Source organism: Pavona decussata, unplaced genomic scaffold (genome assembly GCF_977016875.1).
Source record: "Pavona decussata unplaced genomic scaffold, jaPavDecu1.1 SCAFFOLD_50, whole genome shotgun sequence".
NCBI lineage: Eukaryota > Metazoa > Cnidaria > Anthozoa > Scleractinia > Agariciidae > Pavona > Pavona decussata.
In genome coordinates, this window is record NW_028145472.1 from 636,535 (window position 1) to 664,031 (window position 27,497).

A 27,497-nucleotide genomic window follows, 5' to 3' on the forward strand; every position below is an offset into this window, starting at 1 on the left:
TATTATTTACCCGACCTTTATTTGTATGTTTCCCGTTGTACATTACTGTAGGATAAAATTGGCTTTATTCCCTGCACCTTTCAAGCTTCAAAAATTAAACGCCTGTTTTGATTACTTCCACTTGGATATTATTTCCTAAAAATCAGATTATAATCATTTTTTAAATTAAGCGATCATTTAGTCCGCAGTGGGAATCTACAAACCCCTTAAAGTTAAACCAAAAACAATAACAACGGCAACTCTGCTCGTTGTTTCAAGCCTGTGGGGGTGGTACTTCTTCCACGTAGATCCGGGCCACTGAGTTCCAGCCTGTGGTTGCATCAGCAGATCCATAACCAGCACAATTACCGACCCAGAATCCCACACGCACAGTGCCCTTGCGGACTTTCTCACAGACTCCTTCGATTTGCCGCACACGTAGTAAATTCTTTTTGCTGCTATTCCCATCTATCATGTATACTACACCATCAATGGCTGCTGGAGCTGAACACTCTGCACCATTGAAGGTAAAATACCATCGTCTGCAGCACCCATGACAGTTGTAGATGCGAAGGACTCCGTTCCAGAAGACACGCAGCCCTGTGTTGTCTGACATCTTCTTGAAAACGCATTCCTGTGAAATAAATAAAACAAATAAACAATTGAACTGAGGTGAGAAAAATCAATATTAACATAAATACTTTAAAGAAACTGAGTTGCGCCATCCGACCAAATAGGCAAATCCCTTAAAAAAAGAAAGGTTTTCCTTACACTCCTAGTTTCTAGTTTCATGGGCAAACAGTAGTTGCTAAAGTCTCTACTCTCATAAAAATGTACATATCTTGATCAGCACACCACCATGACTGGTTCATAAGTATAGACATCAGACCTTAAAGTTACTGGGTAGAGTTTATTTATTTATTTATTTATTTATTTTTTTTTTATTAACATTACCTATTTTTCTGCCAAGTTAAATAATAACTTTATTTAAGTGTCAATTTATTTAGTACTGCTGTCCTAATTCGGGATACTGTAAATAATTGAAAGGAATAATGTAAACTAAATATTGAATACCTTTAAAAGTTCTAATTGGTAGGAAAGAAAGGCAATGTCATTATTATAATAATAATTCCCATTGTTTTTGCCTTCTATTTCTGTAGTTGAGCATTTACCTTAACCAATCCAGAGTCCCTATCATCATTCAGTTTCTTAAAAACGCATTGTTTCCAGTTACGCACAGCAGACCCCAGAGCTCCTTTGGGGCCTGGGGGACCTTGAATTCCACGAGCACCTACATTACCCTTGTTTCCACGTGAACCTGGTGGGCCAGACGATCCTTGTGGTCCCTTGGGGCCAGGAGGACCTTGGTTACCACGAGCACCTGCTTTACCTCTTTTTCCAGTAGGACCCGGTGGTCCAGGGGGTCCTTGAGCACCTTTAGGGCCTGAAGTTCCTCGTCTTCCACTAGGGCCTTTATCGCCCTTGTTTCCTCGAGGGCCCATAGGTCCTTCAGGTCCGTGATTACCGGGTGATCCCGCGAGTCCTGGGCTTCCTGGGATACCTGGAATTCCTGGTGCGCAGAAACATGTGCTGTGACCACAGGACCCATATGATGACGTCTGTGTAGTGCCCTGAATTAAAAAGTTAGGAATATTTTTTTCATTTGATTCACTATATATCAACTCAGTGGATAAAGTGTTGGTCGAGTGCTCTCATTGGGTACTTAATTTGCTACTGACCTCACGGCAATGTCCTGTACTTTGGTGCATTCATCAGCTTGTAGCAAATAAAATGACTAATCGGAGCTGGCTATACAGTGTCGGTGAAACTTCCACCTCAGTGAAGAATTGCCAATAAGCCATCATGAGATGTAGGTTTTTTTTTTTTTTTTTTTTTAAGACTTTGTTAAACTGGCCAAATAATAAACTTAAGCTTCACCCCAAGGAAACCTGGATAACTGCCTTTGCTGTAAATATACTTAATATAAGGAACTGTTCAAATTTTTGCGAGACTGGATGAGCTGGTGGGATTTAAGAGAGGAGGCATACAAAAGAACGGCGTTTTTTGGTTGGGGAGGGGGGAGGTGGTGAAGATCTGTAAATAACGAATAAGCCTGATGGTCAGTTGTTCACTTCAACAATTTCCAGTACCTGATTATAATATATTGTTTAATGGAATTTAAAGTGACGTGTAACTAGTTTCTCTTTTCCTTTTTCAATCATATTTCGTTTAGTGGGCAGCAGGAAGGGAGCTGACCGTTGTCATTTTGTACCTAGAGTTTGTTCATCAAACTCACCTTGTTGTCACGTGGTTTGCTGCTGCTGCTGTTGTCATTCGCTGAACACAAGGCGATAAGCAGAAAGAACAGTACACACAGCGTGATGGTCAGCGGTATATTCAGGCAGCGTTTCGTCATCATTCATCCTGTGAACATTGAATTCTCGAACTCAGTTTTATTCACCACGCAAAAAGAGAAGAAACACCTTCGCAATTATCAAAGTACAAGGACCACTGCGGAAAATTGATGACGCGTTGATAGTGAACTTCCTTGTTGCAATAATTAAAGTAATTAACAGACACAAAAAACCAATAACCGTATAAAATAAAATTTTCAAGTTAAAAATTTAACAAGAACTCAGTTCAATTCTCTCAAGGAAAAAAATGCAACTTAGTATAGAAACGTAAGGGGAAATTTCTAGTTCCATTACCTACCAATCTTCCTTGTGCAGCTTCAACCATCTGAAGGAAAACTGATTCACCTCTCACTGTTACAGAAGCTTTTATCATTTTTTGTTTGTTGACTTGTAAGTAAAAAACATGTTTCAGACAAGTTTTAAAGCTGACAACATGTTGAGTGCCACAATAAGCCAAGCTCTCCTATTGGTTAAACCATTTTTGTTGACTAAAGGTAACACGTTTTGAAGTTGATAACATGTTGGATGCCAAAATAAGCCGAGCACTCCTATTGGTTAAATCATTTCTGTATCCACCAATAACCTTGACTCTTCTATAATGTTCTGTTAGACAGCTTGTTACGCTAATTAGGCCAATGACATGCCCGCTTTTGATTGAGCTGTTTTGTTTTGAACATGTCTGATGACATGTATGAAACAGGACAAATATATCCATACTGGTTGACAAACAATTTTCAAAATGGCTAATGTGGCATTAAGTCTCCGATTTGTTTTTTAATTAAAATCTTGCATACTAAAACCCATTTCAAAACAGACTTAACTATTGAATAACATAAAACACAACCTACCCTCTTGGAAATATTTATCAGGAAATTTCAAAATTAATCCGCCTTAAAAAATGCGTATCACCTTTCCAAAATTATGAAAAGAAACCTTCGTTGAAAAAGTCGGCTGTGGGAAGAATGTCTTCTAATGCTGAAAGTCAGCTGTGAAACAGAACATGGTTCGACGATTTTGTTCCTCTCGTTTGACTCTAAAGTGTACTTCTTTTACTCTGCTATGTGATGAAACAGACGTCGAGATTGTTTGACACGTCAGCGCCTTGATTGTGCGATGTCCTCCTTATGCATTTTTTACTGATTCCTTGCTCAATTTAATCTAATTCAATTCGCGCGAAACCCGCAACCGTAAAGTTACTTATTCCCGTTGCAAGTTAAAGCCACAACAATGAATTTAACTTGAAAGGGAAATTAATTTTTTTTGTCATCAAAATCGCTATTATCATGATTGCTTTACAAAATTAGTTTCCTATTGAAGTTTGCTTTCAGTTAATGGCGGTCTAACCCTGAACATCTCAATAATGTAATGTTGTGTTTTTTTCTCAGGTTTTGTTTAACCCAGTGCTGTTAAATTCTAGTAACATACTGGAGTCATTTCTAACGTGATTTAATTTGTTAGTTTGGTCAGCAGCCATTTTTAGTTGCATCGAGAATGACATGAAAAACAGAGTACGGTCAAATTAGAGAGCGTTTCGTGTCTGAAAAACTGCCACCACTAGCTTAACTAACCCAACAAAAGTTTGTCCTCTATCGATCAGTGCATGCTTCAACGATAGTTTTAAACAAATTAGTTACCGCACTCGATACATTTTCCAACATCAAATAGAGCACCGCACATCATTGAAAACTAGAACACACACTGAGTTGTTTGATTTCTTAAAGTCACGAAGCAACCGAAAGAGAAACTGGTTTCTTTGCTGTTTTTTAAAGTCGTAAAAACAAAATTCAGCGCCACAGCTAAGCTCTGCTTAAAATGCATTCTACTAAATATCAAAACGTTTACCTTTGAAGTTTTTCAGCACTAACCCCAGGTTGTCTAAACGAGAACAAGAAATCTGAAACAGAGGAAAAGAAAAAGAATTACATTTTACATCAAAATGAGGAACAAAATCCTTCACAAATAACATTCAACAAAACAGTCGAGAACTTACAGTGTCGGATTTGTCGGTCCTTCCTTGTCACTTTTGGAAAGGTTTTAGTTGATGAAGCCCTATTTTGTTTTGTTTAATTAGCTACTCGTTAGAACAAGTTCGTCCTAAACATATGTTTTAAATTTTAATTTCAAAACACTATGCCCCCCCCCCCAAGTTTGTTTAATCCCCGATTACTCGAATAGGAGGGCATCTTCAATGTTGTTTTGCTACGCTGTGTTCCCTCAATAGGTTTCAAACTGTTTCTTTATTATATAAAAACATAGGAGTTAAAAGTTTTTAACTTTTCAAATAAAATACATTTGGACTGAGATTAAAGTAATTGGTGAGATATCCTTGTTTCCCTCCGTCCAGAATCTGAACTTTGAAAGGGCCATTTGTATATTTTATGAGCTTCACCACTCTTTCCCCCCGAGGAGGTCTTCCCACAGCCTAACCATATATCCTTCCTAACAACGGCCGATCTTTCAACTACACAAAAATGCAAATACAATTGACTGAGTTTGCAAGACTCCCACAGTCAAAAGGCTTCCCTTACCCTTATCACTTTACCTTACGGTTACCACATCAGTTGTATATTTTTTCTCTAAAAGTTGAACAATTTAGCACCATTTTAATCCATTGTTTTTTAAATTACTGCTTTTGCAACACGTTTCATCTGGCCCCTGGTAAGTTTTCTTGACGAATAAAGAGTTCAATTTGCGTGAAATGGGTAATTAAGAATGTGTTCTGGCTGTTGTACAGGGTGAACTGTTAAACTGCCACCGCTATGTAATTTTCAAAAGAGGTCTAATTTAGCCACATTTCTCAGTTCTCTTTCAAAGATATCACAAAAAGATTGAAAAAAGTGAGGTTCGATTGTTTTGTCACATGCCAATGAAACGTGCATATTAATTATTCTAATGTGTGCTCATACAAGTAAACCAAAACTAACACAGATTTTATTCTATGCAAGTAAAAAACACCACAAAAAAAATTAGCTTTGGCTTAGCCTTATACCGCAATTAATTTTAACACCCTACCGGATAAACTGTGCAATGTATCTTAGTGAATTCATGTTTCAAATAATTTACCTTTGTAGTACTTAAACCGCTGCATGGTTCGGCGGAGAGACAGCATTAATCTGAAGGGATTAAAAAAGGAAGATGTTAGACAAGATATAATAACAGGCAAAGAATCCAAAGTCTGAACCAGGGCGCGCTGAAATGATTCGTTTCATTGGAATTCAATCGCTTCAGATATTTCGATTTGAATTTTGTTGACAAACTTAGGCTTCAATTTTCCAAACATGAGAAAATCAGTTGAAGACAGACGACACGTCAATTGATTTTCGAAATTAAATATTCAGTTAATATTCAGCATAACGCATCCGAGCAAATCAAACTACGTTTGTTTTCCCAAATGTTTCTGAAAGCCCGCAAATGATATGGAAATAAAGAGAAACATGTCAAGTCTTCACTCTCGCTTGTTTGGTACCAGTGAAGAAAATAAGAATTTTAAATACAAACTTACGCTGCCATATTCGCCAAAAATTTGTATAACTTGATGTTTTACTAAGCTCAAGTGAATCACCAGTTTGTTGTTTTGTCTTCTTTGCATATAATGAGTCTCTCGTTAGATCACGTTTTTGAAATAATAACAATTTTTTAAAAATTCTCACTGATGACAGTCATTCTAACGAGAAGTATTATTGGCTAGAACGATGTGTATTAGTCGCCAAAATGGCCAATGGAATGACTTCTTCTATGTTTGACTTGTTGTATCGTATTAATTAGAGACACAATTAATTTTAGAGAAAACCAATTAAAGCTAGTAGCTAAAGAAACATAAAATTCCTTCCCAAAGCTTTCAGCCAACCAAAAATATTTGGGTCTGGAAAAATTTATTACAAGTATGGTGGATTGTTTCGTCGACAAATCGTTTAAACCTTTCCGCTGTGTTCGTCAAAATGGCAGCTAATTGAATTCCACTAGAAATGTAGTATATTCAACTATCGACTGTCAGTAATACTCGCAATAGAAGCCGGCTGTGTATAGTCTTTGTTCTTATATTATGAGAGGTGAAAGCTTCGCTGCAGTATTTTATTTATTTGTCTAAATTTTTATTGACAATCTCGACTCCCAAGTTAACAATATTAAGTTTTTGCTCGTGGATGCCGAAGAGTCAGTATGACACGTCAGAAAATATTCACAGTGCGAGTCGTTTGCTTGCTTGAGTGATTTTAATTTGCCTAAGGTAAAGTTATGTGAAATTTGAATAAAGCCAGAAAATAATACGTGGAGTTTTAGATATAAAATGTCGATTTTCAATTTGACAGTTTCGACAGAAACTTCTGCCTTCTTCACGTCTGTAAAATTTAAAATCCTCGTTTTATATCTAAAACCGCACGGAAAAGACGAATGGGCGATTCGTGACGAAGAAGATAGATGAAGATTGTTTGATAACTGCTAACTCTGACACATTTCCTGTTTATTTAGTCAGGTTAAAAATAACCGTGTAGATTTTAAAAGAACCCTGTGCTTGGTTTCGACGTGATAAAATAGTTTTCAAAAGATAACTAGGATGCATAAACGACTTGTTTGTATTCAGACTGATTTTGAAACGCGAGGATGGCTAACTTTTATTTCGTGTTTCGTCTTATTGATTGAGAAATAATTTCCCTCAACTTAAACATGAAGCGCTGTAAAAATGTTTGGTTTCGAGCTGATCAAATAATTTGCAAAAAAAGGTAATTGTGATGCTCTAGTTCTAAGAGTGTTTGAAATGCCAACACGGCTAACAATTCCACCGTACCCGGATTTATTCGACTTTTTGAGATCGAATTTGTGGCGCTGAAAAACTGTTTGGTTTGAAGCTGAAAAAATGATAAAAAACGCTAATTGTTTGCTTCAAATGAGTATTTACTAATTTTGAAATCCTAGTTTGGCCAACTGAACAGTTTTGTATTATACATGTTTCATTGATTCGTCTTATTTAGATTGAATCAGTTAAATTTCTGTCAAAATTAAATATGTGGCGATGTAAAAATTGGCGTCTTGTGAAATAACCTAGACGGGTCATTTTAACGCAAAAATTCCCCGTACACAGTGGTTGACTGTTAAACTGCCATCGCTATGTAATTTTCAAAAGAGGTCTAATTTACCCACATTTCTCAGTCCTCCTTCAAAGAAATCACAAGGAAATTGAAGAAAGTGAGGCTCGATTGTTTTGTCAAAAGCCATTAAAACGTGCATATCAATGATTCTAATGTGTGCTCGTACAAGTAGACCAAAACTAACACAGGTTTTATTTTATGCAAGTAAAAAAGTCCACAAAAAATTTAGCATTGGCTTAGCTTTATACCGCAATCAATTTTAACACCTGACCGGATTAACTGTTAACTTAGTAAATAAGAAATTTAATAATAAGAAATTAAAATCAAACTTACGCTGCCATATTTTCCAAAAAATCGTATAACTTGACGTTTTACGAAGCTCAAGTGAATCATCAGTTTGCTGTTTTGTCTTCTTTGCATATAATGAGTCTCTCGTTAGACCACGTTTTTGAAATAATTACACATTTCTAAAAATTCTCCCCGATCAGAGTCATTCTAACGAGACATATTATTGGCTAGAACGATGTGTATAAGTCGCCAAAATGGCCAATTGAATGATTTCTTCTATTTTTGACTTGTTGTATCGTATTAATTAGAGACACAATTAATTTTAGAGAAAACCAAAGCTCGTAGCTAAAGAAACATAAAATTCTTTCCCAAAGCTTCAGCCAACCAAAAATATTCGGAACAAATAATATTCCACTAGAAATGTAGTATATTCAACTACCAACTGTCAGTAATACTAACAGTGCTCGCAATAAAAGCTGTGTATAGCCTTTGTTCTATTATGGGAGGTGCAAGCTTCGCTGCGGTATTTTATTTTTTTGTTGTCAATCTCGACTCCCAAGTTAGCAAGTAATCTCATATTAAATTTTAGCTCGTTGATGCCGAAGAGTCAGTTTGACACGTTAGAAAATGTTCATAGTGCGAGTCGTTTGTTTGCTTGAGTGATTTTAATTTGCCTAGGGTAAAGTCATGTAAAATTTGAATACAGCCGCAAATATTGTGTGGACTTTTAGATATAAAATGTCGATTTTCAATTTCACAGACATGTTTCGTAAGAAACGTATGCCTTCTTATGTCTGTGAAATTGAAAGTTGTCGTTTTATATCTAACATGTGTTGTAGGTTTCCTGTTGTCCAGACCTTTCGGCAATTAATGCGTCGAGCCATTGACAACAGCATTTTTCTTTGAGAATGATTTATTATTCAGTAAGTGACACAGGCATACTCGGATACACTACCGTTGAGCTACAGGAAACTCATAGCAGCTTAGGCCATTTAACTAAGTCCATGGAACAAACAACTCGCATACTGCTAGGATTGGAATGTCAATTATAGTCCAAGCTCAATATAAGAGAACCGTTGAATGATACGGATTTGTATGGGAATGCAACGGATTCGTGCAAAAAGGCAGAAACTGACATTGTTTTGTCAATAAAGTCAACTCACCCTGCTGCTTCTTGTATTCGTTGTCGTTTACCAGCTTTTCAGGCCGATTCGAAGCGAATTTGTCTAGTTAGCGTCATTCGGGTTTCCACTGCTAAGTGAGACGAGAGGCAGAACACCATTTCAGACATGCCCGAAGCACGAAGCGGAACAAAATCCCTCAAAATAAATCCTAGTGTCTCAATTCAACCATAGAATCAAAGTAGAGATGTATATCTATCCTGTCAGCGCAATTCCGACTCATTTGAAGTCGTATGACGTTTGCTAGAAAGATTTTCTTTCAAGTCAGCTCGCTTCTGAAATTTCGAAAGATGCCCGGCAAGTGCGCCATGGACACATTGAACGTTCGTAAAGCACACTGGGTAACAAAAGTTCCCTGGCTTAGGTGGTCAGTGGCCAGATGTCGACAGGCAATCCGATTTGTTCCCGGGGTCCTCTTGTGTCCTTTTTGTCAAGACTGTCAAGGGACCATTGTTTCCATCGACCAATCACTTCTGGACGTGCCAAAACTGCTCAAATATTTGACAAAGAACCGGTTTTGTAACAAGAAATTACTCTTACAACACTGGTTAGAAAATAAAAAGGTTTTTCTCCTAGAAAGGCCAAACCAAAGTCAGTCTTTTTGGCTATTCATAGTGACACTTAAAATAGGTGACACTGCTCCTTTAAAGGGCGCGATACATTCAACCAGAATTTCGGTACAGAATTAAATATATGGAACGGCAATTAAAAAAAAATCTTGGACAACCTCTGGAGGTTTTCTGTTCCATTGGTCATACCATTTAGGCAACTGCTCAGCCCCAGTTTCTTACGGGATTTAAAAATTACACTGGCATTTTCTGAATAAATTTGTTATGATTTCTACTCATTTCCAGGTTAGTTTGTGTAATGTGGCCGAACTATCTAGGGACTAACTAGCCGAAATCGCTTCGAATCGACTTGGAAAGCCGGTAAATGACAACGAATACAAGAAGCAGCGGGTTGAGTTGATTTTATTGACAAAACAATGTTAGTTTCTATCATTTTACACAAATCCGTTGCATTTCTATAGAAATCCTTATAATTCAACGGTTCTCTTATATTGACATTGGACTGCCTGTGCCCAAGCATAATATCCGCTGAATTGGCATATCAATTACTTTGAAAAAAACATATATCAGTGTTAAATAAAGTAAATAAAACATATACATGGTGTTGTCTACTCAAGTAATTTAAGGCTTGGTTATTTGTCCTTCAAAGACCCCCAGCAAAGATTTTAGGGAACTTCTATTCTCTGTCGAGAAAAGAATTTACACAATAGAGGAAATTCATTCCATAAACTGCCTGACTTTCTTGACCAAACGAAAATCTTCCTAAGTGTCACGTGACATTCCTTGGTTGATGACGTCACATAACTTGTTTTTGAAAATGGGGAACATTTATACTCCAAAATTTTAAAAACGTTTGCCATTAAAATGTTTAGTATAACTGTGCCAACCTAATTCCGCCTTTTAAGGTGGTACTCGTTATTTATCTTTTAAGATATTTGGACATTTATCATGTCACGTGACCCATTTTCCTAAATTGACCGTTACTCTTAAAATGTGGACATCATTAAAAGGCGGGATGATAAAGCCCTTAAAAGGGCTCATCGAGTAAGTAACAAACAAGATCGATATAATGTAGCTTTCTGTTCCCCATTTTTGAGTGAAGATTTTAACCATTATAAGTCGTTTTTTTCAGGTCACGTGACTAGAATCTGATACAGCAAATTTTGGAAAATTAATAAGGACACCGATAATAATTTGTTTGCCAAGTTTTACAGAGAGCGGACAAATGCTTCCCCTCCAAATAAAAATGTGCATAACAATTAGGCTGGTCAAGCCTTAATACACTTGAGTATCGTAACACTGGATTGCGTTTTAGTTCAGTTTTGCACCATTCTAAGTTTATGCCTGTTGCACGTGTTTATATCAATTGACAAGGTAGGAAGAATTTTACTTAAATTCAAGAGCGAGTTTCGACACACGCCTCGTTTGGAAGCTGCCTGAAATTTTCCTATGAACCTTTTTTTTTTATGTCCAATTCTAACTTCAAGTCTTAAGAAAAGCGTAACATACAAATGATCTCCTGAAAACAAATGGCATATACATTAACATTCTTCAGAACTAACCCCTATACAAAATCATCAGGGCGCTTCAAAATTGTCACTATGGAGTTCATGAGAGATACGGAAGTCCGCATTGATCAGTCAATGCTGAGAACAAGCGTCAAATTGAGCCCTAGTGGGGGAAAGGCGAAGTGTTTTTTATCGCGCCACGATTTCTGACAACAACTACTCGAAAAGGGCAAAATTGTCACACCGCTGTCTTGTCCTCCCTAGGAAGGTCGTGCGGTATTGTTTTCGAAATTAAAACGTTCCTTTCGCTCGAACATACATAGACAATATCAAGAAAGAGTAAGGAGACCGTGTCAGTTTGCCCTTTTATGCTTCTCTTCGAGCCTGGTAAGGCCTCATTGTTTAAGACTCCTTTAGAAGCCGATAACTTTCAACGGGCCTTGTAATTTCGATACATGCGAGAAATTTCGGCTACTTGGACTCCTTCTCACTTGAATATTGAAGGCCGATTTTAAAACCGAAAAGCAATATTTTTTCGTTTGTGAATGTGCTGTTGCAATGTTCGCGAAGGTAGAATCACACCCTCGTAAAAAAATGACAAGTTCATCACCTTGTCACTATCTTGACGATTACATAATTGTTTGACATGTGGACCATTCAGAGTCTTTTTGGAGCATATGTGATAACACCACAGGAAGGCTTGGATGGTGACGTCACAATATCGGTATCGATCTCGATATCGAAAAAATGCCAGAATCTGTATAGGACTACAAACCTGAGGGAGGGGAGGTTGAGTGTAAGCATGGAATGGGGAGCAAGGGCGAAACACTTCCTGCTGACAAAAATATTTAATAATAATAATGTTTATTTCTTATATTGCGCAGTCTAACATGCTAGATATGATCGAGTGCTTTGCTCATGGTGGTCAGCGGTACCACCTCAAGTGAATCAAGAAAAAGCTCTCGATGGATTTGGAGAGGGAGTTCTATTTTAAAATAAGAATTCAGCACCAACGATGTTATGTCACATGATATAGCACACCAAATTTTAAAAGTTATCTTGCTTGAAATTAAAGACAATTTCGGAAAATGAACTTTTTCTCTCAATGTCTATAGGCTTAAGGTCTAGAGAACTAACTGCTTTCCTTTTATTTTTTAATTTTTTTCTCCTTTTCATGTTTTTTACTTTATTTACTTTCCGTGTAAATTACGATGTCTTTAAATTGGAGAGAGGAACTGATGCCTGAATAGTTTTCATTAAGAGCTGATTAACTTAGGGTAATTCCCCGCCATATGAAGACTTGAAAACAGAAAGAATAAAAAAAAGGTTGTAATCCGAAAAGTGAAAAGTTGCATAAATTAGGGCGTAGTCTATCATGTGCCCATAGCTAACATGGTAAATCTTTCTAAAATTGTGCTTTGTTTTTTATCGCGAGATTATATGCTTGGCTGACTGCTAATAAAAACGCTAGAAAAGAAGAGCAAAAGTAAAAGGTCAGGTTTTATGAGGACCATTCCTTTTTTTCACGCCAGACGGTAAACAAAGGAAATAAAGTACGTTTATAAGCTGAAATTAGTTTGACCTGTTTTCTGCATTTAGACCGGTGTTTATCAGCCCAGCTATAACCGAGCAATTTAGACCAGCTTTGTGTCCTCTTAATGTAAGGCGCAAGAAAAGTCTCTTGCTTTCTGGGGATGGGCTTGGTGGTGATATTTAAATGGCATGCTGGTTCAAAGATATGAATTTTGTGTATGACGGAGTAAGAAAGTAAGGGAGCAGGGATGGCGCAGTGGTGAGAGCACTCGCCTCCCACAAATGTGGCCCGGGTTTGATTCCCGGACTCGGCGTTATATGTGGGTTGAGTTTATTGTTGGTCCTCGTCTCTGCTCCGAGGGTTTTTCTCCGGGTTCTCCGGTTTTCCTCCATCCACAAAAACCAACAATCCAAATTCCAATTCGACCTAGAAACATTGGACAAATAGCCACTCCGTGGATGTGCCACTGAGATTCCCATTTATTATTTTATTGTTATTTTATAAGGGGAAAGAATTCGGTCTGTAAACGCATTCGCTCAATCGGGTTTAAAACCTTGGTTAACATTCCTGTTGTTTTACGTGTCACACTCTGGTTCACTCACCAATCAACAAGGTCTCAAAGGGGTTTAGAAGCTTTGAATACCTTCCCCCCTCCCCCCTTCCTTCCCCTACCTTTCCCCTAAAAAATTGAATGATAAAAAGACTGTGGACTTCAAAGACGCAGCGGGCTTCGGAATCCACGGCAAAAATTTCTGGACTCTAAGGCCCACAAGACCCCTCCTTCGTGATCCTGGAATTACCTCACAGTGTAGTCGTTTTTAGTGAATTTTCAGGTTAGCTTCATGTTTTCAAGACCACGTGCGCAAGTCAAAGAGTGGCAGCCTTACGCATCACAATGGTCAGAAACTGAGGCAGATAAATCGCAAACTTTCAATGATACTTTGTTTTTCATTTCTTAATCCAGTGAGGTACAGTGTGCAACTGAAAAGGGGAAGGAAATGTCGTTTCCGTCCGTAAAATCCGATTGAAAACTAATAAACAGTGGTTTTAGTGCAGTAAGAAATGCTCTTATTTTGAAAAAATCACGACAATTTCAAAATACTAAGGAACCGAGATTTTGCTTTGGTTGACTAATCGTGTGGATGTTAAAATGTGACATGGTAACCGTAGGTAAATTATGTAATTACAAGAAAAAATTGGCAAGAACTTGTAAACACCAACTCTGTAGCAAACAAACTTGCACCGTAAGAAATTCACACAACACAGTGTATTATTTACCCGACCTTTATTTGTATGTTTCCCGTTGTACATTACTGTAGGATAAAATTGGCTTTATTCCCTGCACCTTTCAAGCTTCAAAAATTAACGCCTGTTTTGATTACTTCCACTTGGATATTATTTCCTAAAAATCAGATTATAAGCATTTTTTAAATTAAGCGATCATTCAGTCCGCAGTGGGAATCTACAAACACCTTAAAGTTAAACCAAAAACAATGACAACGGCAACTCTGCTCGTTGTTTCAAGCCTGTGGGGGTGGTACTTCTTCCACGTAGATCCGGGACACTGAGTTCCAGCCTGTGTTAGCATCAGCTGATTTCACACCAGCACAATTACCGACCCAGAATCCCACACGCACAGTGCCCTTGTGGACTTTCTCACAGACTCCTTCGATTTGCCGTACACGTAGTAAATTCTTTCTGGCGCTATTCCCATGTACCATGTACACTACACCATCAATGGCTGCTGGAGCTGAACACTCTGCACCATTGAAGGTGAAATACCATCGCCTGCAGCAGTCATGGCAGCCATAGATGCGAAGGACTCCGTTCCAAAAGACACGCAGCCCTGTTTTGTCGGATATCTTCTTGAAAACACATTCCTGTGAAATAAATAAAACAAATAAACAATTGAAATGAGGTGAGAAAAATCAATATTAACATAAATACTTTAAAGAAACTGATCTGATCCGGCAGTTGCGCTATCCGATCCAATAGGCAAATCCCACAAAAAAAGAAAGGTTTTCCTTACACTCCTAGTTTCTAGTTTCATGGGCAAGCAGTAGTTGCTGATGTCTCTACTCTCATAAAAATGTACATATCTTGATCAGCACATCACCAGGACTTTTCATAAGTATAGACATCAGACCTTATAGTTACTGGGTAGAGTTTATTTATTTATTTATTTATTTTTATATTAACATTACCTATTTTTCTGCCAAGTTAAATAATAATAACTTTATTTAAGTGTCAATTTATTTAGTACTGCTGTCCTAATTCGGGACTGTAAATAATTGAAAGGAATAATGTAAACTAAATATTGAATACCTTTAAAAGTTCTAACTGGTAGGAAACAAAGGCAATGTTAATGTTATAATAATAATTCCCATTGTTTTTGCCGTCTATTTCTGTAGCTGAGCGTTTACCTTAAAGTGCCTATAACCCCAAAAAATGTTTTTGGCCCAAATAAATCTTTGCATTATACTGAGCGAAATGCCACAAAAATTTTTGTTTTTGGTTAAAACCTCGATTTTTTATGAGCCGACAAAGTTGGGTTGGCGTGTGTCACCGCCGGGTCAAAGGGAGACTGGCACTAGTGACGTCATTCCCGGAGATTCCGAACCGCATCACTCAATCACTGTTTAAGCGTTGGTTACTCGCGTACTCATTGCATATTCAGGCTGCATATTGGCAAAAAAGAAAACTTTATTCATCCTACTTGGGTAAAACACTTACGTTTATTTGATAATGGCATCGAACGAAATTTGTTTTGACTCCAGTTCGGATTCAGAAGTCTCAGAAATCGCGGATTACGAATTAGAAGTCGAGGGCTCATCAAACGCAAGCGATCAATCCAGCGATACAGACGAAGCAGGCGAAGCTTACGCTGATGAGCCGATAGCAGACGAGGAATGGCTTGCAATGTACGAAGAAGAAAAAAGGAAGGATGAAGAGCTAGAGGAGAAGCTACAAAAACGCCTTAATGGAACCGAAGAAGTCCGAGAATGGTAAGTTGCGAATTGAAGTGTTGCTATGATCCACCGTTGCTATCAACAAAGCAACGAGCGAAGTCTAGTCATACACTCGTTTAATGTATTTCATTATCTATAGGTGTCAGTGTGGAAACTGTGAACTTCAGTTCTTGCAAAATATCAGTGAGTGTTATTGCTGTTGTGAATTGGACGGATGCGTGGAAGCTCTAACAAGCGACGTGGTTCTTCAAGATCTAGCCCAAGACGAAAAGCTTACGTGCATCACGCAACATCCAGGCTTCAACCCTGTTTGCCTCCAGAAATGGAGCCTGAGATTGGCATCGGATAAATACAGGACGAAAGGGAAAAAAAAGTATGGAAAGACAGGATCAGAGGAAAGGTGAGCAGTTCCCCATCGCGTATTGTTGACATGATAATGACAGGGTGCAAGCACAGTTTGTTTTCATTTCTGTGAGGACGCATTGCAGACCTGCTAGAAACTTGTTCTAATGTTTACTTTTTTATAGCTAAACATACAAAGTATAATTTGAAATGTAGTTTTTCAATCATTTGAAAAACTTGACAATACTCAAAACCTTCAAACCTCACCTTGTGAATCATCACAAAAAGTCCAATCCTTTGAAATTGTGTAAAATGTTCAGTCACTAACCTCTTCATGCTTTCATTATTCCTGAGCCATGTGACTCACACAAATCCAAATGTTGTTGTTCAAATTCCTTACCGCTTTACCCTTACAATCTTCAAGCACGGTTTACCTTTTGTTTTCTCTATTTATTTTCAGTTTTCTAAGAAGTGTTTCATATCGGGAGTTTTCTCGGCTGGTTTACGGATTCCTGGGGAATAGGAGGATTCCTTTGCCTGCATGTGCTTATTCTGCAATCAGGAAAACACTTCCTTGTGACAAGGATGAACAATTTACTGGATTTGATCTGGACGAGGAGGATGACTGACTATTTACTGTCCAGTTGAGGCCAGAATTATTGTTACCTTCCTACCTTGAACATGTGAAATCTGAAGTAAAAACGTTTCCTTGAAACCTGTTGTAACGTCTGCTGCATTGCAGGAAGGCATAGAGGGAGGGTACTTATTCGAGGGAATTTGGTAGTTCTGTAAACCAAAATACATATGTTGTGGTTGAAATTTTGGTTTTGTTCAATTAGTATTTTCCTTTGTTATTAGCATACATTATCATAATTGGAAGGAAAAGAAAGACAATGGAAAGTAAAAATTGAACAAAAACCAAGTTTAAACCACAACATATGTGTTATTTATATATTTTATTTGCACAATATTTACACTTCACATTTGCTTCAGTTGCTTATTCATCAAGAAAGTAGAATAATTTTTTATTCATATCACTTGGGGGAGGTTTACAAGCACGTTATGAAAATATGTAAAAAAATACAGTAAACTGGCCCTAAAGCTTACATGGCTACTTTAGTAAAGGAAATTTAAATGTTGACAACTATGTTTTCTTATTTTTATTTTTGGGGCAACTAGAAACTTTGTTATGTCCTTTCATGGGATGTCGGCACAGTGAACACTTCTTTGGTGCTTTGGGGGCTGTCATTTGCCTGCTTCTAGGTGCCGTCTCTTGAACTTCAGCTACTGCAATGTAAAGGATGATAAATCTTTAGCAAAATTTTCACCACACATTATTTCTCAATGGTTACCCTCTGTGGTGGATACCATAAATCCTTGAGTAATTGCCCATTACACTTGTTTCAAATTTAGGAAAAGGCGTGCAAGACACTTATAAACGAGGGGACACTTGTTTCAAAAACCTCGTCAAATTCCATTGCCCACAATTATATTTTTTGTGATGTCACACAGCCACTCTATCAAGACATTTTAAATAAATGGGATCTTAATTTCTACCTGGGGTAGTAGGGGGGACATCTTCCACAATCTTCTTACTCCTGTCTACTTTTTTCTTTACCGCAACTGATCTTGATTCCTTCTCTAGCATTGTGTTCATTGGAGAAGGAGTCATTTCCCCTATTTTGTCTGAGGCACCTTTCAGTTCTTCACTGGTGGCCATAATAAAGGTTTGAAAAATGTCTTCAACATAATCTAAAAGAAAATGAAAAATAAATGTGTTGAGAATTTTAGTCATTTTAAAACTGAGTTGCCAGCCATCTTTACTGCAGTTGCTGTTTATACCAAAATTACTTTAGAGAGGATTAAAACTATAATTAAATTTTTTTCCTTTTTCAAATCACACTCACAAAATGTAAATAGTACCAACAGTATTTGATAAGGACTCACCATAGTTCTGACTGACTCTGACATTCCGCACAATTGCTTCACCGTTCTTGAACTTCGGGTATGTCACTTTAATCTGTTCAGCATCATCAGCATTTCGGCGCCTTGTTTCCCTTTGGAGATTAAAGTTAAAATGTACTGCAGCCAAAATATGCCTGTGGGGAAGAGATACTATATATAAGTGTTTTGCAAGGTAACAGGACACTGATTGAAAAAACATTTACTCATGGACTATCATGCCCCCGCCACTGCAAGTATTGGAGATATACTAGACAATCAGCCACTATTAGACAATTATTCCATTTTTTACTATTAGATACTTACGGTGCATTCCTTTGGGATGATCCGCATCATGATCAGTGATCCAAGATCACTTGGATTGTGTGGGTATGTTATCTTGGATCACTGATCCCTTTCCAAAGGAACGCACATGCATGATCCGAGTGATCTGGGACCACTGATCCTGATCTGGATCATCCCAAAGGAACACATACTTAGTGTTAGATATTGTTTCATGGTTAGGTGAAACCACTCTAATGAATGGAATAATAACCCACATATTCTACCAACTTTCAGACATATGACTACTCTACAGATCTAGACATCAATAATACCAACCCCAAATGCCACAACGTCAACCCCATCCACAAACCAACTAGTATACAATTTTATACCAACATAACTGATAAAAAAAGCAAAGAAATTTCAAACCTGCAATACATTCCAGCATACGAATAAGCAATCATTTTTGGAGCAAAGTGGTTTAAAACAGAATGAAAGCCTTCAAGACAACTTGTCTGTGCAAAAGGAGAGGCTTGCTTGATTCCCTTCACCAAATTAATGTTGTTCAATACACCACATAATTTTTCATATGCTACAGAACCTAGAGAGAAGGGCAAAAAAAAAACCGAATTGTGTGGCCAAGAGCAGTACAGTATACCGGTAATTATTATTTTCAACATTATTATATTGTGAATATTTCAATCATCAATAATAATGGTTGGAGTGCAAAATTTAATAAAATTCCTGGGTTCAAACTAATTTCCATGAATTATTAAATGTGGCTAATCCTTTAGGCAAAGCTAAACTCGAACCAACAATGTCCAGCGGTTGCCTGTCTCACTCAGCCGCGGGGTGGTAGGGCAGTTTGGCAGGGACTTGCCCGTTAGCTTGCTGATCTTTGCGGATCAAACGTGTTTTGCTTGCAGACCTCCCCAACTCATCATCGTTACAATGAGTTTAATAAGTTCTAAATGATTGAGATAGACAGACAACAACACTGATTCAAATATAACATACCAACTTTCATCCATTTCCTTGGATGGATTGCTCCATGAAAACATTTATTAAATAAGGCATCAGCAAGATTTGAATGTTTGTTCACAATGTGGCTCATGAAAGACCTGAATTTGGCCCATATGACCTTTCCATTCCCACTAAATGTAGTAGTCGCGCTCCAGTACAAATGGTTCTCGCATGGCTTGATCCATTCTGCAATTGATTCCAATCCCTTTTCTTTGGAGAGTTTTGATAGGACTTTCCTTATTTCTAGGAATAAAGGAGAATGAATCAGGTGCTATATACATGTATAGACAGAGCGAAATGTACATGTACTGAATCGGTGAATGACAATAACAGGAAGACGGATCAGATGGAACATAGTTAATCATATTAGTTTTGCAATGCCTTCGAGTGATGTACACTTGATTTTTTGTAAATACACTTTAGCCTTTATCCGGTGTTGATACAGAAGGTAATTTGGGTGCATTCAAAGAAATATGAAGTCAGAAGAAAAACTGTTGAAAGTACAGTTTACTATAATGATTATTCTTTTTCAGTGATGACTATCACATAAAAAAATATATATATATACAGTATGCTTCACTATATCACTGTTTGGTTTTCTCCAAAGATTACAAAATTATTTTGTTCTCTAAATTATTAGTTCACCATCAGTAGGAAATCAGTCTTCCAAAAACCAGCTAGCCAATGTCACTTACAGTATACAAAGGCTGTGGTCAATTTCACTCTAGATACTGATTATATAACGTGGCACCTGCATTATAGTACGCTTACTTTTCTTAAGATGCCATATGTCAAAGTAGTGGATTATGTTCTTCAAGGACTTCCTCATGTAGGCCGCAATAGACACATGTCGGTCAGAGACAAATGCTGTAATAAGGATGCCGTATCCAATCAGAAACTCCATGCAGGATTTAAAACCCATGAATTCCATTGCTGGACTGTTCCCAGCTTGATTTCTCTGTTGATTATATTGTAAATATAAGATAGAAAAATATATTATTCACAGTGCCATTACACATTTATCCCACAGGGGTATCTGAGGGAATGCTTCCACAGATACATAAATGTTAACAAATAGAGGCTTGGAAATGAAATATCAAGCTTCCAGGACACCATTTTCTAGTATATTTATGACCATTTATGACCAAACTTTAAGAGGAAGCCAACTTCTTATTTATAATCATGAATAAACATAATAGGATTATCTTATGTTTGGTTATGATTGTGATTGTTATGTTTTGCTAGTGGGAACCAAGCCCAATAAAGTCCCTGTATTACTGGTAACGACAGGAATATCCGCAGTTCTTTGTTTCATTTATTATTTAAAGAGCGAAGCCTGGGTTGAAAAGGTGCTTTCCTAGTATTCATAGGCATGTATGTAAACCTGAACTTACCTGAATAAGAGAAAAGTGCAGAATCATCGGTACAGTACAGCAAAATATGGTGTAAGCACCATACTTTGCACTGTGCCCCATGCTGTCATGGCGACCATCCCCTGCTATAATAATCCCATCTTTTATGGCCTTCACTTTCTCCAGCATCTTTTGTTGGTACTTCTGCCAGTACAGCAAAATTGTTGGGAACAGCTTGCTCTGGAGAGAAAAGTGCACGACAACAAAACATTGATGCTGCATACTAAATTTATATTCAGTAGATAAGGTGGTAATACTCTGGGTTAAGATAAAAATATATTCTGTAATCCACAACAAAAAAAACAAAACAAACAAACACAGACTGATTATTAGAAAATTAATTAGTATGAATCGTAGTTACAAAAAAGTGATGTAAAGCCAGGTCCCATCTAGGTGTATATCAAAATTTGGTGACATGTTGCTTTTTGGTCAATTGTGATTTTGTTCTGGTTGACTTTTTGCAGTGATTACTTAATAGGAGGGAACTTTTCTTGTGGAACTGTGACTGTCCGGTTCACAGGGTCGTCACAAAGCTTTGGAGTAGGTGGCTGATTTTTCCATTTTTTTTAAGAATCAAGAATAACCCAGCAGAGTAGCAGGCCACAATCATAGAGTTGGCTGTGATTTTTCGCCTAGTACAATGTAGCTACTTTCGGCAAGCCTAGGTACCAATATTTTTATAAATATATAATTTGTTAGTACTCACTCTCTGGTATTTGAAGAAAGTGTTGAGGGACAAGCAGCCAAGACCCATATGGGAAAAGACTGTAAACACTTTGGAAGGGGAACCTCCAGATAGCAAAATTGCCAGGCAGAGAAGGAAATTACCAGCTGGTAATTTTGTTCCTGGTAGGAATGGTTGGCTGTGCCAGATTTTCTTTGGCTTGGGACACTTGGGGTTGGTGCAGTTGCTTGTTACGACTGCTTGGGTTCCAACCTGTTTCACGTCAACTTGTGGGTCATCTGCTTTGCAGCTATGACAGAAGCCAAACAACAGGAGCAACTGAGAGAGGAAGACAATATGCTTTGGCTCTGTGCGTAGATTTGTGCCCCTCATAGACACCCTATAAAAAATATATTGAAAGATTTTAAAGGTCTCAAAGTGATGCTGACAGTCATTGAAGTTTGTTTATCACAATAATTTTTTATGATTAGTAGACATAAATTTATAAATTTTTGCAGTCTGATTTGGAAGTTGAATTTTCATTAAAAAATTTAATTTCCCTACTCCGTACAGTAAATAACAATTGATTTTGCATGCATTGTGACATTAATACTATATTTTCCATATGTACATCCAATAAATAATTTATTATTGTTGAACAACTATGCAATGTAAAATGTATTGCTACATAGTTGTGAGCTCAACAGCCTTTTGGATAATTGAGCTGACATACAATGTACCTTTGAGTGGGAGTGTTATCAAAGTCCCCCTCATCCTCTGTTTCAGTCTCTGTAGTCTCTGTCGTAGGCTCCTCCTCTGTCTCATATGTGCTTTCCTCAATTTCTTCGTCTTTCTCTTCTGGCTCGTGCTCCTCTGTAACCTCGTCACCAACTGAACTCTCCTGAACATCATCTTCTCTGCTAAGGTTCTCTTGAGACTGCATTCCTGAAAGGTGCATGTAATCATCAAAATAACACAAAGGCATAACAAGAACATTTCATGTACATTTAGATATAGAAAATTATGCAAAATTATTGATTGCCAGCAAGAATGAATTTTTTTCTAGAGTATATCTGTAGAGTATATTGAACAAAAAATAAATGAATTTCCAAAGCAAAATTAAAACGACAACATACACATGTTTCATTTTGGTTACTTGCAGGATTATGCTGGCAAAACGAGCTGTTTACCAAGCAGAATTTGTGCGCAATAACAGAGAAAATAAGCAAAATGATATAATCTCTTTTCTCCAAAACTTAACCGAGCATAATATAAGCCTATCAATATATTGATAGCATATAAATAAGCACTTTTTAGGAGCAATGCCGGCATTTACTACTTGGAGGGACTTTGTTTACAATTATAATTTATTCTATTCGCGCCATATTTCCATTTGGCGCGAACTCAAACACCGGCTACAAAAATAATATTTTACAAAAATAGGTTCACATAGATTGACACTGAACAAGACCTACGCTTCAGTTTTCTTTTAATCTTGGACAGCTCTCTCCTCCTGTCTTTTAATTTCAACCGCAACATTTTCACAGAGTTATTGAGCTTCCTTTTCTCCTTGGTAAACACGCGACAACTGGCACATTTCTTCGGTGATTTCTTAGATGGTGATTTATTGCACGGTTCAGGAACTTCAGGCACGGGAAAATCTTCCATGGCTTCCATCGGATCGCCGGATCTTTCCACTACTCTCTCCACAACCGGTACTGGTTCTTCTGCAGTGGAAAGTGGAGGGGTAGAAGGTAGCGGCAATCTTTTTTTAACACTCTTTCGGCGACGCTTCAGTTCGGCCTGAATATCACTTTCGCCGAGATCAGCATCCAAATTTTCCAGCGCATCTTTCTTCCTCTGAAAGAAAAATGGAAACAAAGGGAATCACATTTGGAAGAAAATAGTCTTGGCAAACGTAGGTCAATAAAAAAGAAAGGAAAGGCGTTCAATTCCCGATAAACATCAGCTCATTTTGACATGCACGTGTATCTCACCTTTCTTTTGCTTCGCTGAGTTTCGGCTGGTTTCTCTTCCCTACAAACACCAGGAGCGTGTTTGGAAGGGAACACGCAAATTCCAAGTTCATCTTTTCTCAGGCGTTTCTGCATTTTCTGCTCTGTCAAGCCAGAATACCTGGTTGTATAGTCCTCATCAACGAAATGGACAGAGCACACTTGTGAGAACTGGCTGGGCTGCCAATGTGCTCGTTTGGATTGAATCCAATCGACCCATTTCTTTCTCCTTTTCCTTTTCTGTGGGTCGTCACTTCCATAAAAAGGTATCGGATGAAGCTGTATACCTTTCTCATTGTCTCTCACGTTACTACAGCCAAAAGCAACACATGTTTCTGGCATTTTCACACAACAACAACGCTCACGGGCGACTGATACTCACGAGCGACCAAGCGAGTCACCTATCTCCGGGAATGACGTCACAAAATGTACTCGACCGAGGCCCTTCTGGTTGATTCTGCGGCCCGGTAATGTTTTTCACAAGTGTGATTTTTGCCGACTTTGACGGCTCATAAAAAATCGAGGTTTTAACCAAAAACAAAAATTTTTGCGGCATTTTGCTCAGTATAATACAAAGATTTATTGGGGCCAAAAAAATATTTTGGGGTTATAGGCACTTTAACCAATCCAGAGTCCCTTCCATCATCCAGGTTCTTAAAAACGCACTGTTTCCAGTTACGCACAACAGACCCTAGAGCTCCTTTGGGGCCTGGGGGACCTTGAATTCCACGAGCACCTGTATCACCCTTGTATTCACGTGAACCTGGTAGGCCAGAGGATCCTTGTGGTCCCTTGGGGCCAGGAGGACCTTGGTTACCACGACCGCCTGATTTTCCTTTTTTTCCAGTAGGACCCGGTGGTCCAGGGGGTCCTTGAGCACCTTTAAGGCCTGAAGTACCTCGTCTTCCACTAGGGCCTTCATCGCCCTTGTTTCCTCGAGGGCCCATAGGTCCTTCAGGTCCGTGATTGCCGGGTGATCCCGCGGCACCAGCTGGTCCCGCGGGTCCAGGGCTTCCTGGGATACCTGGAATTCCTGGTGCGCAGAAACATGTGCTGTGACCGCAAGACCCATATGATGACGTCTGTTGAGGAGTGCCCTGAATGAAGAATGAAGAAATTAGGAACTGATCAAGTCACTGGATAAAGTGTTGCGTGCTTAAATTCTGGGTAGTATTGCTATGCACCCCTTGGGATTGTCCAGTCCTTTAGCACATTCATCAATTTATAATAATAATAATAATAATAATAATAATAATAATAATAATAATAATGATGATAATAATAATAATAATAATAATAATAACAATAATAATAATAATAATAATAATAATAATAATAATAATAATGATGATAATAATAATAATAATAATAATAATAACAATAATAATAATAATAATAATAATAATAATAATAATAATAATCTTTATACAGGGATCCCACATCACGAAAGTAATATTCAGTGGGGCCCTGTTTGTCAAAAATAAAATGGCTCATGAAAGCTGGTTATCCAGTGTTGGAAACACCTCCACCTCAGTGAAGAATTGCTCATAAACTTTTATGAGATCAAGGTGCTTTTCTTCAAGACTTTGTTAAACTGGTCAGATAATAAACTTAAGCTTCACCTTAAGGAAAATAAGGTGCTGAAAGATAACTGCCTTTGCACAACAGATACTTAAGATAAGGAACTGTTCTAGTTTTTGTGAGACTGGATGAGCTGGTGGGGTTTCGGGGAAAGTGGGGAGGTGGTGAAGATCTGTAAATAACGACCAATCTCACCTTATTGTCACGTGGTTTGCTGCTGCTGCTGTTGTCATTCGCTGAACACAAGGTGAACAGCAGTAAGAACAGTACACACAGCATGCTGGTCAGCGGTATATTCAGGCAGCGGTTCAACATCATTCAACCTGTGAATAATGAATTCTCGAACTCAGTTTTATTCACCATGCAAAAAGAGAACAAACAACTTCGAAGTTATCAAAGTACAAGGACTACTGCGGAAATTGATGACGCGTTGATATTGAGCTTCCTAATTACAATAATAAAAGTAATTAACCGACACAAACACCAACTATATAACCGTTAGTTGACATTTTGTTACAGAAAAGAATATTTCTTAGAAAGTCATTTATAAGTTTTGCATGTTTTATCAGATAATAGCTATTTATCATTCATTGCGGTTGAGTTTCGTCGTGAAGACATAGAATTATTGAAGCGCCATACATCCTGTATATTGCTAATTTAATTTCTTTCTAATGATATACTTAAACATTCTGTTTTCATAAGTAAAGAGTCATTACAGTGTGTTCTTCAATACAGCTCATTTAACATTTCATGAAAAATGACTGATTTAAGTCCTGCCTAAAATTCAAATTGTTTTTGAGAAGATAAATGAATTCTAAAAAATCTTCAGAAAATTTTTCAAATTAAAAATTGAACAAGAACCCAGTTCAAATCTCTCAAGTAAAAAATATGCAATCTATAGGAAGGAAATCTCTTGTTCTATTACCTACCAGTCTTGCTTGTGCGGCTTCAACCATCTGAAGGAAAACTGATTCACCTCTTACTATTACAGAAGCTTTTATCCTTTATGTTTGTTGACTTGTAAGTAAAAAACTTGTTTCAGACACGTTTAAAGCTGACAACATGTTGGGTGCCGAAATAAGCAAAGCTCTCCTATTGGTTAAATCATTTTCGTTGACTTAAAGGTAACACGTTTTGAAGTTGATAACGTGTTGGGTGCCAATATAAGCCAAGCTCTCCTATTGGTTAAATCATTTCTGTATCTACCAATAACCTTGACTCTACTATAATGTTTTGTTTGATTAACTTACAAGTTGAAACAAGTTTAGACGGCTTGTTATGCTAATTAGGCCAATGATGTGCGCTCTTTTGATTGAACTGTTTTGTTGTGAACATCTCTGATAACATGTACGAAACAGGATAAACATCTATGTTGGTTGATATACAATTTTCAAAATGTCTAATGTGCAATAAGTCTAGAATTTGTTTTTTAATTAATATGTTACATTTTAGTACAGAATAAGATATAAAACGAGACCTAACGATTTCCCTTGGAAATAACTATCAGCAAATTTTCAAATTAAATTAATCCGCCAAAGAATAAGTCGCGTACTTACTGACTGTTTCCAAGATAACCACTAAATATTGTCTCAGTTCACTACTTTTACTCTGCTATTTGAGGAAACAGACGTTGAGTTTGCTTGACACGTCAGGCCCTTGATTATCCAAATTCCTCCTTATGCAGTTTTTACTGATTCCTTGCCCGATTCAATCTTATCAAGAGAGATCTTATTCAATCTGCGCCTGGATCTTGGGATTATTAACAAATAGCGAAATTTGAAACCGTAAAGTTACTTATTCCCGTTGTAAGTTTAATCACATGTATGCATTTTATTTCTAAGCGAAATTACTTTTAAGTCATCATAATTAATATTATCATGATTTTTTTATTAAAGTAAAGTTTCTGATTAAAAAATCGAGATAAGCGGATGACGTAAACGAATAAGGCCCGCAAACTACTGAGCGTTCGGAGTCTGAAAAATAGCCGCCACTAATATAAATTACCAGCAAAACGTTTGTCCTCTATCGATGAGAGCTGGAATTATAGTTTTAAGCCACTCGATACATTTTCCAGATCTATGGGTCACCGCATATCATGAAAACTACAACATGCACTGGGTTATTTGATTTCATAAATCCATGAATCAGCCGAAAGAAAAAAAAATAACTTCTTTGTTGTTTTAAAGTGGCAATCAGTAAATTCAGTGCGACGGCGCTGCCAAGAGTGAATTCTGATAAACATCAAAATTTACCTTTGAAGTAATTCAATAATGACCCGGGTTGTCTGCACGGGAACAAGAAATCTGAAATAGTGAAACAGAGAAAAAGAATTAGATTTTACAACAAAACGAGCAACGAAATCCTTCACAAATAACAATCAACAAAACTATCGAGAACTTACAGTGTCGCATTGGTTAGTCCGCCCTTGTCACTTTTGAAAAAGTTTTAGTTGATGAAGCTCTATTTTGTTTTGTTTAATCAGGTTCTCGTTAGAGCAAGTAATTCGAACATTTGTTTTCAATTTTAATTTCCAAACAATAGTCTCACAGTTTGTTTAATAGTTGATTCGACCAATAGGAGGGCATCTTCAGTGTTGTTTTGCTACGCGGTGTTCTCTGAATTGAAAGTTATTCACAGTTTCCTTTTACTTGTCTTTTCTTTCTTTTTTTTTTTTCCTTTGGAAAAAAAAGGCACTAAAGGTTCTAAAA

At 37.4% G+C, this 27,497-nt stretch overlaps 4 protein-coding genes across 9 annotated transcripts in view; 1 reads left to right on the top strand and 3 right to left on the bottom strand.

Moving 5' to 3' along the window:
* LOC146481381 (uncharacterized) lies at positions 1–27,092 on the bottom strand. Of its 4 annotated transcripts, XM_085108481.1 has the most exons (6): positions 8,929–9,248; positions 5,457–5,506; positions 4,236–4,287; positions 2,276–2,403; positions 1,152–1,610; positions 1–613 (listed from the first exon to the last, which is right to left on the bottom strand). In XM_085108481.1, exons 4-6 carry the CDS (start codon positions 2,396–2,398, stop codon positions 254–256), a joined length of 942 nt encoding a protein of 313 aa, XP_084964607.1. In that variant the 5' UTR covers positions 2,399–2,403; positions 4,236–4,287; positions 5,457–5,506; positions 8,929–9,248; the 3' UTR covers positions 1–253. The 4 variants fall into 4 exon arrangements, with proteins under 4 accessions (XP_084964607.1, XP_084964608.1, XP_084964609.1 ...); XM_085108482.1 differs by lacking the exons at positions 5,457–5,506; positions 8,929–9,248 and adding an exon at positions 4,384–4,429; XM_085108483.1 differs by lacking the exons at positions 4,236–4,287; positions 5,457–5,506; positions 8,929–9,248 and adding an exon at positions 27,042–27,092.
* The window catches only part of LOC146481382 (uncharacterized), a 41,003-nt gene continuing 27,331 nt past the window's right edge, over positions 13,826–27,497 (bottom strand). For 2 of the 3 annotated variants that reach the window (XM_085108468.1, XM_085108469.1), the window contains exons 2-5: positions 27,042–27,092; positions 24,985–25,112; positions 23,826–24,305; positions 13,826–14,437 (exon numbers count right to left, since the gene is read on the bottom strand). In XM_085108468.1, coding sequence (XP_084964594.1) covers positions 14,078–14,437; positions 23,826–24,305; positions 24,985–25,107 — 963 coding nt within the window. In that variant the 5' untranslated portion in view covers positions 25,108–25,112; positions 27,042–27,092 and the 3' untranslated portion in view covers positions 13,826–14,077. The remainder of the gene's footprint in view (positions 14,438–23,825; positions 24,306–24,984; positions 25,113–27,041; positions 27,093–27,497) is intronic. The other variant, XM_085108467.1, reaches the window with a different exon arrangement.
* Positions 14,987–16,616, top strand: LOC146481383 (uncharacterized). The gene is made up of 3 exons (XM_085108488.1): positions 14,987–15,562; positions 15,666–15,926; positions 16,329–16,616. The coding sequence occupies exons 1-3, from the start codon at positions 15,303–15,305 to the stop codon at positions 16,495–16,497; spliced, it is 690 nt and encodes a 229-aa protein (XP_084964614.1). The 5' UTR covers positions 14,987–15,302; the 3' UTR covers positions 16,498–16,616.
* LOC146481384 (uncharacterized) lies at positions 16,792–23,819 on the bottom strand. The gene is made up of 11 exons (XM_085108489.1): positions 23,191–23,819; positions 22,669–23,053; positions 21,934–22,138; positions 21,236–21,593; positions 20,512–20,709; positions 19,889–20,075; positions 19,112–19,360; positions 18,524–18,695; positions 17,816–17,967; positions 17,426–17,620; positions 16,792–17,155 (listed from the first exon to the last, which is right to left on the bottom strand). The coding sequence occupies exons 1-11, from the start codon at positions 23,548–23,550 to the stop codon at positions 17,013–17,015; spliced, it is 2,604 nt and encodes an 867-aa protein (XP_084964615.1). The 5' UTR covers positions 23,551–23,819; the 3' UTR covers positions 16,792–17,012.